The sequence below is a fragment of the Choloepus didactylus genome, chromosome 27 (genome assembly GCF_015220235.1).
Source record: "Choloepus didactylus isolate mChoDid1 chromosome 27, mChoDid1.pri, whole genome shotgun sequence".
Taxonomy (NCBI): Eukaryota; Metazoa; Chordata; class Mammalia; order Pilosa; family Megalonychidae; genus Choloepus; species Choloepus didactylus.
Window position 1 is genome coordinate 19191450 of NC_051333.1, and position 18579 is coordinate 19210028.

Below are 18579 nucleotides of genomic sequence, written 5' to 3' on the forward strand. Positions count from 1 at the left end.
GAAACATTTGAAATAAGTTTCTGCACCAATGTGCAACATTTGGAATGGTTGGAACAAATCTCCACCCCTGAGTATAATGGTATGCCCAGGCCTCTTTAGAGCCAGTCTGGGCTAGTTTGGTGACAAGTTATGAGGCTATTTTGGGAACCTCTACCCTGAGTCTCCACCATCCAAGGATAGTAGATAGTGGGCAGATAAACAGGGGGACTGACTGTGGATAGTGGGTGGATAAACAGGGGGACTGACTGTGGACTACAGTTTGTCTTTTTAACCTTCTGCCAATTCCTGAACTGCCCCACCCCACCAGGCACACCTATCCTGTGTGAAGCTAAACTTAATCTCATTCTCACACATTAAAACTGCTAAATGCTCTGAAGAAAAACCCCAAGATGGATGCTTTAAGAAAGTAAAACGGGACTCTGGCCTGGTCAGTGTTTTCAAAAAAGCCTTACTGAAAGAAGTGATGCCTGCAGTAAGATCTGCAGAAAGAGCACATGCTGACCAGCCTGGGGAGAGAGGAGACTTATAGGCAGCAGGAAAGCAGGATCCAGAGCCCTGAGGCAGGAGAAAGCATGGCCTGGAAGTCTAGTGTGGCTAGGGCAGAGAAAGCAAAGCCAGGGGAAGCAGTGGGCAGGCGGGTAGAGTGGGGCTGGAAGCCCAAGTGCTGGCAAAGCCACAGCAGGTGTTTACTTTTTACAGAGAATAGTTTAATGAACCCACATGACCCATCACCCAGATGCAAGAGTTATCAACTTTTCTGCTTCTCTTCTTTCATCCACACTCTCAATTTTTTTTTTTTTTTTAAAGAATTTTCTCTTTGAACACATTCTTCTTAATGATGAAAAGTTATTGGGACAACAAGCTCTTGAGAAGGAGAATACATACACACATACTTGGCTTTATCTAGTAATGGCATATGATTTTAAATGGCACATTTTGTGAAATACTTTGAAAATGCCTAAAAAAAAAAACAGTTTTTTTAGCAAAAAGCATTGACATGCCACAGACCAGAGCAGTTTCTAAGCAACAGGTATCACCTGTTGTCACAGCCCAAGGGGGCTTTACCAGTCAAAAGACCAAAGAAAATGCCCAGCATCTGCTGAAACATGAACTTTATTTAGGGCTTACTCACAGGGAGGCAGAATTTAAACAGCTGTTCTCTCACCAGGCAGATACCCCTTTCTCGATTCAGAGAACAGCAAGCCCTTTTATATGGGTTTTAGACAAAGACATGCCTAAGGGTGGGGGGCACATCCATGCAGGAATAGGTCACTCTGACCTGAAGGGTGCTGCAGGAAGGACTAGAATAACACTTGAACAATTACATTTTGCTCTTTTTGTGAGACTAAGAGCCTCTCACTTCCTGCCTGCTTCCCATAAAGTTACATTTGAAGGTCAATTTACCCTTTTTCTCCTTACTGGCTTACAAAGACAATAGGTTAAACATTTAGCTGCCTTGGTCAGGCAGACTGCTGTGCAGGCCTGTTTTGCTCAGGCCATGGCTTGCCACACCTGCCATGACTCTGGATATAGATCTTGATGTAAAATTCCTAATTCCTTCAGTTTCCAGACTTGTTTCTCTATTTTCTGAATGAATTTCTATTAAGGGAACTTTAATACCAGGAATCTTCTTTTGCTCATTTTTTTCTAGCAGGACTGGCAGTGGCCCTCCAAGAAGACCATTTTCCTGTTCCTTTACTTTTTCTGTTTTGTACCTTTCTATTTCCTACATATCTTCCACATATTTCAGATGTAGACTATCTGAGAAGGTAGTCAGTGTCAGTGAGGACTAGCGATTGTATTTTTGTGTTTTCAACAGATATGCTTGGGGTAAGTGGTGTGCCCCTACATGCGCCCCAGAAGGCAGCGGAGGTTGAAGAAGGCACTGGAAGTCACCAGCTACAATATGGAGAACAACAGCCCAATAGGAACAAGAACCAAACCCTGGAATCTGAAAGAGAAGCCCCTTCCTTCTGCAGGGCCCCTCCGGCACCCTCTCCTGACAAGGCCTGGCCTTGTGTCTGCTGACAGATTGAACTGAGAGGCAGTAAGTTGATAACTGGCACAAAGTGAGTGATGAGTACCCCAGTGTAGCGGCTGACATTGAATTCGAAGTGGCCCTGAGCCTGCTCTGGATAACCAACCCTTGCCTGCTCCCAGGCCGGGCCCTCGGGCTGGGGCTGTTTCCGTCCCTGCTCCCAGGGCAGACGTGCTCCAGGAATGGTCGCTCAGCGCACGTGGGAACTGAACGGCACAGTATCCAACAGGATGGTGGGAAATAACCCGGAACTGGCACCACGGCCACTGCTGGAAGCTCACACATGAGGTGCTGAAACTCCCTGCTTCCATGCCTGGCTAATGTTTTAAAATTATCCTTTTATTTTGATTTTTCTCCTTAGCCCCCATTATCCTCTGGCATATCTCCTTTCCTTATTGGTCTTGCTTCTCTCCCCTGCCAGAAGATGAGGTCTATGAGGGGAGATATTGGGGTCTTTGTCCCATGCTGGGCCCCCAGAGCCTGGAACAGTGGAACGCAGGGTAAGCAAGAAATAAAATTTGTTGGGTGATTATCAACCTGGAAAGATATTCACCTAGGATTTTACCACCCAGCCCATTTCAGCATAGCTTCCTGGGCTCTCAGATCAGTGACATCTGCTTAAAAGGATTCTCACTGGGCAGGGAAAGATCAGTTCTTGAATAGGCAGAACTTACGTCATCATTCTCAAAGACCTTACCCAACAATACAAGCTTTTCCGTTTATGGGAGATTATTCTCACCCATAACTCAGGATCAGCAAGGCCACATTGCGGGGACAACAAAGTCAGTAGCCAGATTTACCTGAAGAACATTCAGCTTCCCAGGCTTCTAGAAAGCCTGTTCTCCTGCTATCTCTCTCTGTCTCTTGTTTTAAAAATATTCATCAGCGATCTGGGGATAATTGTCAAACTGGATCATTCCTCCTGAGTGAAGGAAAATTAACCATGAAAATAAAGCAATTTACAAGAAAGGACATACCCTGTGCATACACAAACTTTTTTTTTGTCTTTTTCTCTTCTCTAGAATTGTATAAAAATAGAAACATATATTTGGTTTTTATTTGGGAAGAATTTTAGATTCTCAGAGAAGTTGCACAGATAGTTCAGAGAGCTCCTGTTTAACCTTCACCCAGTTTCTCCTGATTTTACCATCTTACATAACCATGGCACATTTATCAACACTAAGAGATTAACATCAGTACAATACGATTAACTGAACTCCGGCTTCATTCAGATTGCACCAGTTTTTCTGCTAATACCTGTCTTTCTTTGCCAGTATCCAACCTAGGATACCACATTGCATTTAGCATACATTCTGTTTTGCATGTTGCTTTTTTCTCAATGAATGATATTTCTTGGAGATGGGCTCAGAGCAGCAAATCTAAATGCAGCTCCCTGTCAACTTTGGTGCCTGGTATTCTAAGGTGTGCAAGAAATCAATTATTTAACTAGTTCCCTTCTGGTGTGATTTAGGCCATTTCTGTTTTTGCTTTTACATATGCAGGATAAATTCCCGGAGTGGGGAATCAGTTGGTCAAAGAGGTGTGGGCCTTACATTTTGGTGGATAAGCCAATTTGCCCTCAAGGAAGGATTGTAAGCAACAGTGGATGTGGTGAGAGATGCACACCCTACGTGACTGCTGTGTAACATTATAATTGCTTCTTTCCATGTCTATGATCACAGAGGGGACACAGAGCTTGCCTCAGTGGAACAGGAGACAGAGAAGTCTGGGGAGGCGGCTGGAGGCCAGGCTGCACGAGGCCTTCAGTGCCAGGCCAAGGAGCCGGACTTTGTGCTGAGGGTTGTGGTGGGGGCTATGGAAGGATGAGGTCTTGTGTAGAGATGCGATATCAAGTGACTGCCATTCCCTCGGGAGTCGCGGCCCTGACCTGGCCACCTCACCTTTCTGCTCCCCTCTCACCCACAGGAGCAGGCTTCTGAGTGGGGTGGGCAGGGCAGACAGACCTGTCTTGCCGGCTTGGGTGCCCTCGGCCAGGCCATGCAGCTGCCAGGCTGGCTGAGCCACACTCTGCAAGTATGTGACCAGGGAGGATAGCAGGAGGCGTGGGACAGTGGTGGAGAGCTGTCCCTTGGCTCCCCACTTCCCAGGCTGCCTGCCTGACCAGTGGCCCACTCAACCCCAAAGCACCAGCATCCAACGAGGCCTGGCCTGTCTTAGCTGCTCAGGAAAAGCATGAAAGTGTTTCGTGGAATATCCCTTTTTTCAATGCCCATCTCATATCCCACAGTGGCATTTTCATTAGCATGTATTTCTTGATTTTTTTAAAAAAACAAAAGAATAATAATCATAGAAAATTTGGAAAAAACCCAAATGCCCAAGGAATGAAATAAAAATCCCCTGCAGGTGCTTCCTCTTCCTCAATAACCAATATTTACTTTTGAGAGACTTTTAAATTTTGTTTTAATGCAAACACATGTATTTATATTTTTATCAGAAAAAGGATCATATCTGGCATGCTATTTTGTAATCTGTTTTTTTCACTTGACAACTTCCTGAATATTTTCCTGTGCCATTAAATATTCTTTTGCAGTGTGACTTTTAAGGAAAAAACTGATTTTACATGCATCAATCTCCATGGACTCCACAAAGATTCTTTAAATATCCTCCAAAAGAAAGAAAGAAAGAAAACCCACAAAAACACCCTGCTAACCCTAACATACATCTTAGTGAAAACATCAAGCATTTTCAAGTGTGACTACAAGAGTTTTTTGGGTGAATCAGCAACTGCACCTCGAGGATGGGTGGAACCCCAAACATTTGAAATTAGGGTTCACCAGATATGGCTGCAGCCTCAGCTGGCAGTTTACTTCTGCATTTGGTTCTGAATACACAGGATAGACAAAATCCCTGATTCATAATTCAAAGATCTACCATTTTCTTGGTTTTTAGAAAGTGGTGGACCCTACATCAGGAATTAGGGACCTATTAATACCCCCATTTTACAGAGGGGCATGTCGGGGCTCATAGAGGGGACTCATTGGCCAAGATCACTGGCCTGAGCGTGGTGCACTGGTCTGGCGAGAACACAGGGCTGGCTCTTTACCTCTCCCAGAGAACCGGGTCACAGGCAAAGCCACTATGAACTTGCTCAAAGGACACACCTGGATTTAAAAGCAGATTAGGGCTGAATCCCCCCTTCCTTTGACACATTTACAAGCAGGTCAAATACGTGCTCAGTGATGGGGTAGAAGTTCCATTTCAGGGCCTGCAGAAAAGCCAGTTAGGCCAGTTAACAGGGGGGGCTCCCATGTTAAAATACGGAGTGGATCACATTTAGCAGTGTCCATAAATTCTCTGGTTTTGAAGTAAAGTTGTATGTTGTTCAGTGTTTTAGAAATCCCTGTGTTTTTGTTTATGAAAAGTAACTTGATCTTCAAATATGTGTGCTTTGTATAAATATATAGAGATGCGTCCATATAAACTTTTGAAAGCCAAAAAAGGACATATCTCATGTGTTAAGAGCAGTTATCTAGGGGAGTGGAACATGGGATACATTTTTATAATTTATAAAATTCTAATTAGAATTCCAACTCTAATCTGCTTCTAAATTTGTATACACTTTTTTTGTTTTCACATTTTTATTGAGGGCCACAGGGAAGGGGGCCTCCTGTCAACAGAGGGGCTCACGGATTCTCACCCCAAGCTTGGACCCTGGGTGTTTGGGGTGGGGGGTGAGGGATGTTGGGCATTCCAGATGTGTTGCCATCATCTCGGATGGGCACTGGGTTGAAACATACAGCTCTATGTCATTATTATTATTATTATTATTTTTACCATTGCATTGTACCTTAGAATATAGATACAGCATAGCTGACTGATATCCATCATCATTTAGGTTACTGTAATGAACATCCTAATATGTGCTTTCTGATTATTTATATCCATTATGATGTCTTTTTGTATCAGCTCACACAGATCTATCTTCTTTTTAACAGGCAAACTGAATTTCAGTTGAAGGACTTAACATGAGTTATACAAGCCATCCCTTACTTTTGGATGTTAGGTTGTTTCCAACTTTTCACTCTTGCAAATAATGACCTCTTTGACCATTACAGACTTTTTTTTTTTAAGTATTTTAAAGCTCCAAAATCTGAATCCAACATGTGCATATTATCTGCAGACAGGAATAAATGAGGATCCGGGGAAACTTCATTTGATGGGGAAGGAAACCAGGCCCTCTTGGCAAGGCTTAATCACTGCAGAATGGCCAGAGGATGGGGCTGCTTCAGGGAGGATAAAGGAGGGATAATGAGGTCCTTAAACATTTGCTGTCATGGACCCTTTAGAGAACTTGCTGGAAGCCACAGCCCCTCAGAGGAAGATTTCTGTCACTTGTACCTTCCTAACAGTCCTGCACCCCGTTTTTCCTTTGATAAACAAGCCCTCTCCTCAACACCCAGATACATCCTTAGCAGGACAACAGATCAAGGTGCCCTCCCCTCCCCAACCAAACACTGAGCCTAGAACCTAAACCAGGACAGTGAGAGTCAGTTCCCAGACTTTGACTAAAGCTATTGGGGGAGAAACCCTCTCTCGGCTGCCGTGCTCAGCTATAATGATGTAAGTCTGATGTTGCCAGAGAAATCTTGCCTGAGAATGAAGCTGGTTTCCTGTAAGCCTAGATTGAACCGTGGATCCAGACATGCCTGGAGCCAGTCCTATTGACTCAGTTTCATGGGCCAATAAATTCTATTTTATGTTTCAGCCAATGCCGGTTGGGTTTCTGCTTCCATTAAAGAGTCCTTGTTTGTCCACCCTTGCCTCAGAAAAAAGCAACTTCATTCATTCAACTAGTATTTATTGAATATCTAATCCATGCTCCCAGCCTGGTGCTGGGCAATGCTGGGGAAGGTAAAGTGACAGAGCTGGTCCTTCCTCTCGTGGCAACCCCAGTCTTCCCGAGCTTATACAAACAACCATATAGAAGCTATTCAGGGACAATGGTGACCCTGCCATGAAGGAGCAGCTCAGGGAGCTGAAAGAGAGGTATCTGTGAATGTGGGGGTGGGATCAGGCCAGGGTCTCCTGAGGACCGGACTTTAAATTGAGACCTGAAAGATGGGCAATGGGATCAGGGGCAAAGGGTCCAGGCACACATATCCAGGAGCTTCAGGGCACCCCCGAGGATCAGCAGGGCTCAGAAACTGGGAGATCTGGGAGTGGAAGGAGGGATGGGCACAGGAGCTGGGGAGGGGAGAGGGGAGGCCACCATGCAGCCCCGGGAGGAGGCAGGAGCCGGAGGAGGAGGAGGAGGCTGAGCTCTGCCCGTGGCCTGCCCTTCTTGTTCCTCATAACGTGGTGTAGAAATACATGGCTAACAGCATCACGGGGAGCTGGGCAAGAAGGCAGTCAGGTGAGGGGTGCTCCAGCCCCACGCCCACGTCCCACCCAGCCCACAGGCTCCCTGCCTCGCCTCTCACCGTCCACATCAGGATGGCAAACCCAAACCACGAGATGCCCCATGTGTAGCTGTCAATGGCATGGCCGATGTGCTCGAAGCAGCCCTGGGCAGGGGCAAAAGTGGGTGTGGGATGAGAAAATGCCCAGGGAGGCCGGCAGCTGGGGCCGAGTCACTATGAGCCCCTGGGAAGGTCACTTCCTTCCCCGAGCCTTGATTTTCTCACCTGAGCAATGGGGATCCTGGCAGTGTCTATCTCCCAGGGTGGTTCTGGAGAGCCAGGGAGGTTATGTTGAGCCCAGGCCCTGCACAAGCAGGCTGACTATGACGGACTAAAGGCTGGCTTTCTAAGCTGCCCACAAGTTCCAAGTCTTTGAATCACACCTTGAAGATCAGCCCAGTTCTGATACTTCCTCATTTAAAGATGAGGCTGTGGGAGCCAGAGCCCGTACCACTGGCCTCTCTCAAACCCTTGGCCTGCCATGCAAGAGGCCAAGGTCAGAGGTTCAGGGTCTGTACCTGCACTCAGGCAGGACCACATTGGGGGCCATCTTCCATTTGCTGGCTCTGGGGCCAGGGTGTGACTCTGACCCTCTGAGCCTCAGTTTTCCCATCTGTGAGGTGGGGATCTTGAAAGCAACGCCCTCCAAGAGGTGGCAGGGATTCTGTAAGAGGACTGCCAGGGCTCTGCAGGCTCAGGGGTTGAGCAGTAGCCCCTTCCCCATGACACCTGATCCAAGACAAGTGGCTGAAGGGCCCTCAAGCAGCTCAAAGCAGCCACAGGCACCTCTGGGGCCAGTTCTCCTTTCAGTCTAACCTCCTTCTGGTTTCTCTCCCTACCTGCCCTCGCCTTGCAGTGAGTGTTCAATACTCCCGGTTGGAGCCTGACTGCCTGAACTCGGGTCCCAGCTCCCTCCCTCACTAACCACTAGGGAGTGGCCTTTCCCTTTCATCATCTGTCAAGTGGGGGGAAGGAATTACCACCTTTACCTTACAAGGTTGGGGACCAGGTTAAAGAGGATAAAAACGTAAAGCATTTAGAACAATGCCTAGCACGGGGGTAAAGACTCCATAGATGTTGATAGCCGCTTCCCTTATTCCCCGTCTTGGTCCAGGCAGCCAGGAAAAGTTGCAGGTGCTGGTTCTGGGTCCAGCAGCCCTTGCGTGCTCCCCAGGCCCTGAGTGTACCCCGCTGACGTGCCTGGTGGCCTGAGACAAGCGGTGCTCAGGGTGTGGCCAGCAGGATTGGCTTCACTGGGAGATTTATTAGAAATGCAAATTCTTGGGTCCCACCCCAGACTGCCTGAATCAGAAACCCTGGAATGGTTTTAACAAGCCCTCCAGGTGATTCTGATATACCAGAAAGGCTGAGACCATGGGCCCTCTTACCTGTGAAGTCAGGGCAGATGAGAAGGATCAGGGGGAGCAGCATGGAAAGGAGCCCGCACAGAGGGGTCACTTGGGTGGGACTGGGGGGGAGGAATGGAAGGACTCTATTCCTTAGAGAGAAGGAGAATGAGGGACTGAGCTGGGGAGAGGCAGAGGCAGGGGTGGGGAGATGTGAGAGAGAGGGAGCCAAATGGGGGAGAGAGAGGGAAGTGGAGAGAAAGATAGAAGGAGATAAAGGGAGAAAGGGAGAAGAAGAAAGAGAAAGGCCCAGAAAGAGAGAGACAAGAAGAGAATCAGACACCAAGAGGGAGAGACACAGACCCAGAAAAAGACAGTCATAAGGAAGGCAGGACAGATGTAGAGAGAGAGAACAGAAAGCTGGAGAGAAGAGAGGGAGGGAGAGCTAGGGGAGCCAGAGAGGGAGCAAGGGGGAGCAGAGACCAGAGAAGGACAGACAGACAGACGGGCACAGGGAGCGGGGACACACCTTGGTGAACAAGTAGTCCACGTGGCCCAGGCGGCAGCCCTCCTCGTTGAGCGGGATGAAGTTGCCTGTCCGGCGGCAGCACAGTGGGGGCCAGGGGAACACCACCTCCGGGGTGGCCTCCCGGAAGGCCGATGTGAAGTTCACCCAGTCCATGGGCCCCGACGTGCCACAGCACTCTTGCTGGAGAGAGAGGCGGGTCAGGCAGGCTTGGGCACAGAGAGGCCAGGGATCAGAAGATATTTGTCCCAGGACCGGGAGACTGGTGGGGGATTTGGATCACATTCGCGTTTTGTTTTAAAATTCTTTTGAATTAGTTGTTGACAAACAAAAACTGGGGTGAATGACATGAAAACACAGATTTTTGACTTCTCTTGGCCAAAAATGGGTGTTTGAATTTGGGGCCCCAGAACGATAAAAACATAGGCTCTGGCATCCTTCGAGCTGGTGAGCTGTGTGATGGATTTCCTCCTCTGGAGATGCACCATCACGTTGGGTTTAATTAAGAGCAAGGCGTGAGTCCTTCTTGCCGTGTGACCTTGGCGAGTCACTCAACCTCATACGTAAAAAGCTGATCATAATTCACCCCTCATGGAGTGCTGGTGAGGATGAAATAAGCTTTACAAGGGCTTTGAAAGGCGCTAAGCGATGGTGCTCCAAAAAGGTTTGCTATTTATTGTCGTTATTGAGGCAGGGTGTGCCCTGTTTAAAAGCCGGAGGTCTGGATCCAGGCCGCTGGTTCGAATCCCAGCTCTGCCTCTTACCAACCCTGTGTCCCTGTGCAAGAGACTTTTCCTTTCCGGGCGTCTCCCACATGGGGTGAAGTACTCGCTCACCCCCAGCCAGGCGTAGTGCCCCCCCCCCCCCACCCTCGCCCACCTCAATCATGATCCGGTCCCAGAGGCGGGTCAGCTCCTGGCCCTGGCCTGTGTCTGCGCTGTAGAAGGTCAGCATCTGCTTGGTGATCAGGGATGGGTTGGACACCATCTGTGGAGGGCCGCAAGGACAGCGTCCAGCAAGGCTAGGTGCGGAGGGGGCCCCCTCCCCACCCTCCCCCACTGAAGTCAGCCCCCTGCCCTGTGGACTCACGTAGTCGCGGTGGGTGTAGGATGTGATGCAGGAGGCACACTCAAAAATGTAGACAATGAGCATGAGCACCAGGTACTGGGGAGAGGCAGAGAGAAGGCCAGCTCGAGCAGGGCACAGCCCATGGATGATGTGAAATTTTTACTTATGCCTGGTGATCCTGGGAAACCGCAAAGTCTAAGAAATACCCCCACCCACCCGACGTATTCCAGAAAATGGTGTAGGGCACCAAATTGCCCTTCCAGGTAAGACTTAAATAACTCTTACAGACCTTCCAAATTCCCATAAATGATTTGCTGAACTGCCGGTCCCCACTGATCACTAGAAACAAAATGCTTGTTAACCGAACCTTGGGTTAGCTTCTCTCCTTCCTCCAGAACCCCCGACCTTTAAGGGGGACTCCCAGTAAACAGGCTGCTTCAGCATAAAAGATTCTCAGATCTACTATCGGATCACACCACCCTTTCAGCCCACTTCCCCACACCTGGTTCCTTCTGCAAAAGCAAAACCCTTTTTGCCTAACCTTTGAGATGCATTCAGACTTTAAGATGAATTTGACCTGAAAAGAGCCAAAAGAGGAATGATACTGCAAAACCCGTGTGGCTGCTGTAAAACAATGTCCTTATCACTCAAAGAAATGCATGTTCAAGTATTTACAGGTAAATTACTGTGACTGGAATGAGCTCCCAAACACCCCAGGGGAAAAAACCACGGGTGGGCAGAGGGTGGTGGCGAGAGGAGCAAGGTTGGCTTCTTGGCGCAGGCGGTGGGTCCCCTAGTCTATGTTTGCAACTCGATTTCCCGTAATGCTTTCTTTTTAATTTGTGTTTGTTTGTTTGTTTGTTTTTTACCAATTGGGTGAACTTCTAGGGCTCTGGTTAAATTGTTATGCCAGAGTAAATACACGATTTTTTTAAAAAGAATCATAAAGAAAAGAAAAAGCCCCTCCATGGCTCCATCTCACTCAGGGTAAAGCCAAATCTCCACCAAGGCCCCCAAGGTCCACTTTGTCTCCCGGCATATCCTCTGTCTCCATCCCTCACCCCCCACCCCCACCTCTCCTCCTCTCTTCCTTATCTCCTCTTCCTCCTTCAGCTTCAGTCACACAAGCCTCTTGGCCCCCTCTGGCCTCAGGGCCTTTGCACTTCCAGATATACACGTGGCTCACTTCCTCACCTCTTTCAGGTCTTGGATTGCTCTGGCCCTGAGGCCTTCCCTTCCCCTTCCCCAGCTTCTAGTCTCCCTTCTTTGTTCTCTGTCTCCCGCATCTGAACATTGCCCTCCTAGGGCAAGGGCTTTTGTCTAGCCTAGCACTGGGCTGGGCCCACGAAGGAAGAAGTAGCTGTTCCTGGGACTCTAAAAAAGCACAGCACCTGCTCTGTGCCAACCCAACTGGGGTCGGAATCCCTGTTTCCCCAACCACCTGGCTGCTGGTCTCTTTGATCCTCAGTTTCCTCATCTGGTAAATGGGCAGAAAAGCACTCACCTCTGAGGGCATCTGGGAGGAATGATGGAACTCAGGTCTCTAAACTGCTTAGCTTAGTGTCAGACACAGGATGGGGTGCTCGGGAAGGGGGTCTGTTGTTGGCAGAGATCGAGGGCAAGCTCAAGAGCTGAACTGCTCAGGTTCCGATCCTGGCTGGGTCACTCATTGGCTGTGTGACCCTGGATAAGTGACTGCACCTCTCTGAGCCTCAGTTTCAATCTCTGTCAAATGGGCTCAGGTAACAAAAATAATATTTATCTCATGGTAGGTTGTGAGGAATAAAAGCATCTAGAACAGCTCCTAGCAGTGGTGAGTCCTCATTAAATGGTAGCTGTGAACTTTTTGTTGTCACTGGCAGAGCTCATGAGCATAGACTCTGGAGAACAATGAACTGGGGTTCAAATCCCAGCCATGCTACCCAAAGGAAGAGCAGTTCTCCCGTGTGGTTTCCCCTCCTTTCCCATGCCCCAGTTTTCCCCTTTGTAACATGGGGGTAACAGCCAAGTCAGGGTTTCGGGTTATGGGAAGATTAACTGCAGCGCAGCCTGTGAGGCCCAAGTGAGATGTTGCACTAAACACAGCCTAGTTCCGCAGAGGTGGTGGTTATGGCGATGCCCCGTTGGCACGCTGCCCTCTTCGCGCCAACCCGTCGTGTCCCCGCCTCTGGGGCCTCACCGTCAGGATCATGGACCGGCGGCGGCAGAGCGTGGCACCCACGCCCAAGCTGCCCACCACGAAGAAGGAGAAGCCACAGAAGATGGCGATCCAGGCGCCAGCGAAGACGTCATCCTTGCCCGAGACGCCCATCAGCGGGTACACGTGGTACTGGTCGGCGGTCACCCACACGGTCTCGGCAAACAGGGCCAGGCCTGCCAGCTGGACAGGGCGGCGGGGAGGCGGGCTCAGGGCCACATCCCGGCTGCGCGACCGCTGAGCAGTCTCCTCCCCGCCTCGCCGTAAAGCGGGCACCTAACAGGAGTGGCAGAGCCGGGGCCCTCCCGGGTGCCGTGCCTTCTTCCCTGAGGAGGGAAACTGGCCACAAAAATCACCAACACATCCCCTTTGGCCCTGTGATTCCACTTTCAGGAATCAGTCTAGAGATACACCCACCCAAGAGGGAAAATCAGGAACCCACAAGGTTATTCCTTGACTCGTGGTGGAAAAGGGGAGCAGGGTGCCACGCGATGGAGTACTGGGCAGTGTGGAATAGGGCAGGGGGCTCTCTGAGGACTGCGGCGGAATGATCAGGAGGAAAGGGGACAGGGTGCAGAACAGGATGTGGAGGGAGCCACATTTTGGTCAAGAAAGGGGAGAAAGTAGGTACATACATATTCCTATTTGCTTAAAGAAATATAGGAGAAGCTAAGCATCTGACTACCAGTAGAGTGGGGGCTGGGGAGCAAGGGGGGAGGGTTCCCAGTGGATGGAACTCTTCCTGGGTGCCAGGCACTGGCCCAAGGAGCTGCTGGGCGTGAGAGCTGCCAGGGGGCGGCTGTAGTGTGACAGCCAGGAGGGCCAATGCGAATAGTTCCCACAGGCTGAGCCCTCTTCTTAGCACATTGGTCCTGTAACTCATTTTGTTCTCCCAGTATTTCTATTTTATCTTCCTCTTACAGATGTATCACTGGCCCCAGATCCCACAACTAGAAAGTGACAGAGCTGCGATTTGAGCCCAGGCTGACTGGGCCCAGAACCATGTGCAGGGATCATATATTTTAAAAAACGACATTAATTAAAAGACATCATTTTGGCCAAGCAGTCACATTAAGTCCATAATGATGTTGATGTTGGTGGAGCACTTTTTCTGAGCTGAGGGTCGTACATGGATCAACCCATTTAGTCCACACAACAATCTATAGATGGGGAAATGAAAGCACAGAGAGGTAAAGTGACTTGCTCAAGGTCACACAGCTGGGAAGAGGTGGAGTTGGGATTCAAACCCAGGCTGCTCTGACTTGAGCCCTCAGCCCCCTCCCTCACCCACCCACTAGGCTCTTCAGCAAAGGGGATGGGGTGGGGGTGGTGGGTCTCACCAGAATAATGATGTTGCCCACGACCAGCAGCCCCACCACGACTGGGGACCCCTTCTCCGCCTCCACAGCTGCAGAAGCCATGATCCTGCCTGGGACACATGAACAGGGGTGAGGCGGCAGAGGCCAGGAGGGCAGGGGGAGCCCAGCCCACCCCCTCCTCACCTGACACCCCAGATGCTGGAGGCTGCACCCAAGTTGCCCAGCCTCCTACCACCACCCTGGCAGTGAGGGCTGCTCTGAGACCCATTTTACAGAAGAAGAAACCAAGGCACAGGTGGGGCAGTCACCGGCCAGAGCTCAGCACTGGCCCTCCCTGAGCCTCAGGCCCCCTATCATCAGCCCCCACTCCCTGTGCCACCTCTAGACCCCCAGAGCCCCTGCCTCACCTTCTCTGCCTGAAGTCCCTCTGGCCAGCCCCTCCCGCAGCTGCTCCCTATATATGCACAGGCCCCTCCTTGGGCTAGTCACCAAAGAAGGGGGGTTGACCAGAGGAGGGGACAAGAGGCAAGGCAGGTCAGGACAGGGGAGTAGCTTTTACGAGCTCCCCCCACCCCAAGTGATTTATGGACCTGCAATTCCAGGTTCTGTCTGGCCACATGGGCAGGGCGATGTGTGCCTGGGCCTGGCCCAGGGCCCCTGGTTCCCAGGCTGCATGGGTAGGGAGGGGAGTGAGGATGGGGGGAGTGGGGCTCTGGAGTGGGGAGGGTGAGTGCACTACCAGAACCTCCTGATGTCACTCTGCTCAGGACATGGGCCTTCCTGGGAGCCAGCAAAAGGTCACACAGACCTGTGTGTCAATCCTGAATTCCAGCTATGCCTTCTGACTATGGTGCCCTTGGATGGGCAGGGGGCTTCACCTCTTTCAGCCAGGAACCCAGGGGGAGAGGCTGTGCAGGGACCCCAACACGAGGACAGGGATGGACCAAGGCAGGGCCTCAGGGGAGGAGATAAGGAGGCAGGTGGGAGAGACCTTCAGCAGGCTGGCTGGCTGGGCTGTGGGTGACAGGAGAGCATGGCACGTGAGCTGTCTGTGTGCAGGGGGTTCCAGGACACGAGTGTCCACCAGGGCAGAGGAGTGTGCTAGAGAAAGGCAGGGGGCACACTGACTGGGTTTGGTGGGAGAATCCCCCCCCACTCCCCGGCCCCATACAAATAGACAAAGCAGGGTCCCGGCGGGAGCCATAGGTGGAAACTTCTTCAGGCTGCAGAATGAGGAGAGGGACCGCAGTTTGTATACCAGCTCCACTCTGCTGTGCTGTGTGACTCGGCGTGTGCATTTGCCCATTTGCAGAACGGGTGTCACCTTCCCGGGCGGCGACGGGACAGAGCGGGAGGGGTCCGCTGCACCTAGCCTGGGGCCGGGTCTGCAGCAGGTGGCCGCACCTCCCGGGCGGCGCTCCCGAGAGGCCCACATGCCGTCCGAGGGCGCCCCCTGGTGGCACGAGGCCGATTCCGCAGGTGAAAAGTGGCGGCCTGGGGCCCAGAGTCCCTCCCCAGACGTCTCAACCCCAGGGCGTTTGATGTATTTTCTCTCCGACCCTGGCTCTCCCAGTGCATGTGAGATGGACAAACAAATAGCACATAAATTCCAGTGACAAGACACTGACTGGGTTATAAGATACATGCAATATTTAACCAATTAAAATGAATAGTTTGATTGTTAGTCATTGCACTTTAGATTTAAAACAGTTTTTCCAAAAAATTAATTGTGGTGATGGATGCACAGCTGGTACCATGAGCAACTGACTGTACACTTTGGATCTTTGGATAATTGTACAGTATGTGAACAATCGCAATTAAAAAAAGTGAAAAACAAAACAAAACAAAACAGTTTTTCCTCTGTGGGTTCACATTTATATTAAGAACTAAAGAGAAAAGCTGCTATAACATCCATGAACTGTCAAGTACATTTATAGGTCTTGGATAAAATAACTCACAAAACAAGAGGGCCAAGTGAATAACATGAAATATTTTTATTAGTAGTTGAAAGTTATAAAAAATATCCAATAAAAGCCACAACTTATCATCAATTGATCAACTGGGAACTAATATGCTACTGGTTGTAAAAGGGATCCATTTAGTTCTGAAACATGATGCCCGTGTTCTTTGATGTCAAACTTGAATTTTCACATTCTTTCTTACACTTAAATAAGTCAGTCTTCAAAACAATAAATGTTGAAGTGCTATTTACTTCCTGGAAAGGTTACCATGCCAATATATCCTAAAGATGAACATATGCTTACCCTGTGACCCAGTCACTTCCCTTGGGAATTCCTCCCTGGGCTGCTCAAGCAAATACAATGAAATGGGTCTGGTTAAACAATGGGAATTAATTCACTTACAGTTTTGAGGCTTAAAGAAAGTCTGAATCAAGGTGTCATCAAGGCGATGCTTTCTTCCCAAAGACCAGCGATCTGGGCCAGCTGCCTGCGATTCTTGGCTCCTCTGTCACATGGCAAGGCACATGGGGCTCTCCTGGTGTCACCCTTCTCTTCGGGTTCCATCAATGTCCAGCCTCTTGCTTCCTGTGGCTTTCTCTCCCTCTGTTTGAATTTCACTCCACTTATAAAGGACTCCAGTAATAGGATGAAGCTCCGTCCTGATTGAGGTGGGCCTTAACTGAAGTCACCTCATCAAGAGGTCCTATTTACAATGGGTTCACACCCACAGGAATGGATTATGTTTAAGAACATGCTTTAAAGCACCAAACTCAGCTTCCATCACCAAATGCTGTGAATGTGATGTGTCATAGCCCCAAAAGGAAACCCCTAAATGCTCGTGACCAGTGACTACATACATACATTACGGTACATGCATGCAATGGACACACCTCAGCAATAACAGGGAACAAACTATTGATTGACACAAGCACAGGGATGAATCTTGAGAGCATTGTGCTAAATGAAAAAATCCATACTCAGAAGATGACAATTGTATGATTGTAGATATGAAGTTCCAGAACAGGCAATGCCAATCTAGAGTGTTAAAAGTCAGGGCAGTGGTTACCCTTGGGGGGATTGCGACTGGGAGGAGACATGAGGTGGGCTTCTCTTTCTGGACCTGAATGCTGGCTACATGAGGGCGTTAAGACGGCGAAAAGTCAAGTCATACACTCACGATATGTGCACTTTTTGTATTTTATTTAGAAAAAATTACAGTGTCTTCTAAAGAGGGTAGATCCTTTCAAAGAAACATACTCAATGTTTTAAAGTGGTGTTTCCCAAAGGGGGCACATGAGATTATTTTAGGCTGTCCATGGGCACATCAAGAAATGATGCAAAATTCACATGATGAGAAAGTTATCCAGTTGTCATCCAGTCCTTCAGATGGTGCCATGGAAAGAGGATTAGTATGATGCTACTGGGTACTTAAAAGTTCTCTAAACTTGATTGAAGCAGGCCTTAACAAGCCCCTGAGTCTGACTGGAATTTAATAACATTTTCTTTGTCTTTCATTTTAAGATATGATGTCTTGTTTTCCATGTTCAGTGGGGATATGAAAGTCTCCTTAAAATTTTTCATTTAAAAATACTGCAAGTATATGAAAAATGTCAAAAATAATGTAACAAGCACCCATGTGCCCACCACCCAGCTTTATCAAATCTAAATATTTTTTTCTATGTTCATTATGGATTTTTTTCTTAAAAAATTTGGGATTCATCATCCTCAGCACCCCTGACCCCATAGTCTTTTTTAGCTCTCAGGTGTTGTAAGCTGAGTTAACGACACATCCTCAGGGATTCCCTACAGAACTCTCTTGTTTTAAACTTGATTTATTTTCTTACATTCTCATGTTTTACAGGTATACCTTGGAGATACTGCAGTTTCAGTTCCAGATCATTGCAATAAAGCAAATATTGTGATAAAGCAAGTCACACAAATTTTTTGATTTCCCGGTTGATATAAAAGTTATGTTTACCCTATACCACAGGCTATTAAGTGTGCAATAGCATTGTGTCTAAAAAAACAATATACATACTTTAATTTAAAAATATTTTCTTGCTAAAAAATGCTAACCATCAACTGAGCCTTCAGCACACTGCAGTCTTTTTGCTGGTGGAGGAAAAAGCTGTCTTGACGTTGATGGCTGCTGACTAAGCAAGGTGGTGGTTGCTGAAGGTTGGGGTGGCTGGGGTGATTTCTTAAAATAAGACAACATTGAATTTGCTGCATTGATTGGCTTTTTCTTTCACAAAAGATTTCTCTGTAGTATGCAATGCTGTTTGATAGCATTTTACCCCAGTAGAACTCTTTTCAAAATTGCAGTTGATCTTTTCAAACTGCCACTGCTATATCAACTAAGTTGATGTAATATTCTAAATCCTTTGTTGACATTTCAACAATGTTCACAGCATCCTCAGCAGGAGTAGATTCCATCTCAAGAAACCACTTTTTTGTTTATCCATAAGAAGCAACTCCTCATCTGTTCAAGTTTTGTCATGAGATTGCAGCAATTCAGTCACATCTTCAGACTTTACCTCTAATTCTAGTTCTCTTGCTATTTCTACCACATCTGTAGTTACTTCCTCCACTGAAGTCTTGAACTCCTCAAATTCATCCATGAGGGTTGGAATCAATTTCTTCCAAACTCTTGTTACTGTTGACATTTTGACCTCCTCCCATGAATCACAGACGTTCTTAATGG

General features: G+C 48.5%; 1 protein-coding gene across 1 annotated transcript; it reads right to left on the minus strand.

Moving 5' to 3' along the window:
- Positions 1 to 7324: 7324 nt before the first annotated feature.
- Positions 7325 to 14016, minus strand: UPK1A (uroplakin 1A). Its single transcript, XM_037820144.1, has 7 exons — positions 13936 to 14016; positions 12578 to 12778; positions 10420 to 10494; positions 10210 to 10317; positions 9334 to 9513; positions 7480 to 7563; positions 7325 to 7392 (listed from the first exon to the last, which is right to left on the minus strand). The coding sequence occupies exons 1-7, from the start codon at positions 14014 to 14016 to the stop codon at positions 7348 to 7350; spliced, it is 774 nt and encodes a 257-aa protein (XP_037676072.1). The 3' UTR covers positions 7325 to 7347.
- Positions 14017 to 18579: the final 4563 nt, after the last annotated feature.

Coding starts and splice junctions, on each gene's coding strand:
- UPK1A (XM_037820144.1), bottom strand. CDS start 14,016: ATGGCTTCTGCAGCTGTGGAGGCGGAGAAGGGGTCCCCAGTCGTGGTG. Junction 10,318..10,419: donor CCTACACCCACCGCGACTAC/GTGAGTCCACAG, acceptor GGCCCTCCACAG/ATGGTGTCCAACCCATCCCT. Junction 7,393..7,479: donor TTGCCATCCTGATGTGGACG/GTGAGAGGCGAG, acceptor CTTCTTGCCCAG/CTCCCCGTGATGCTGTTAGC.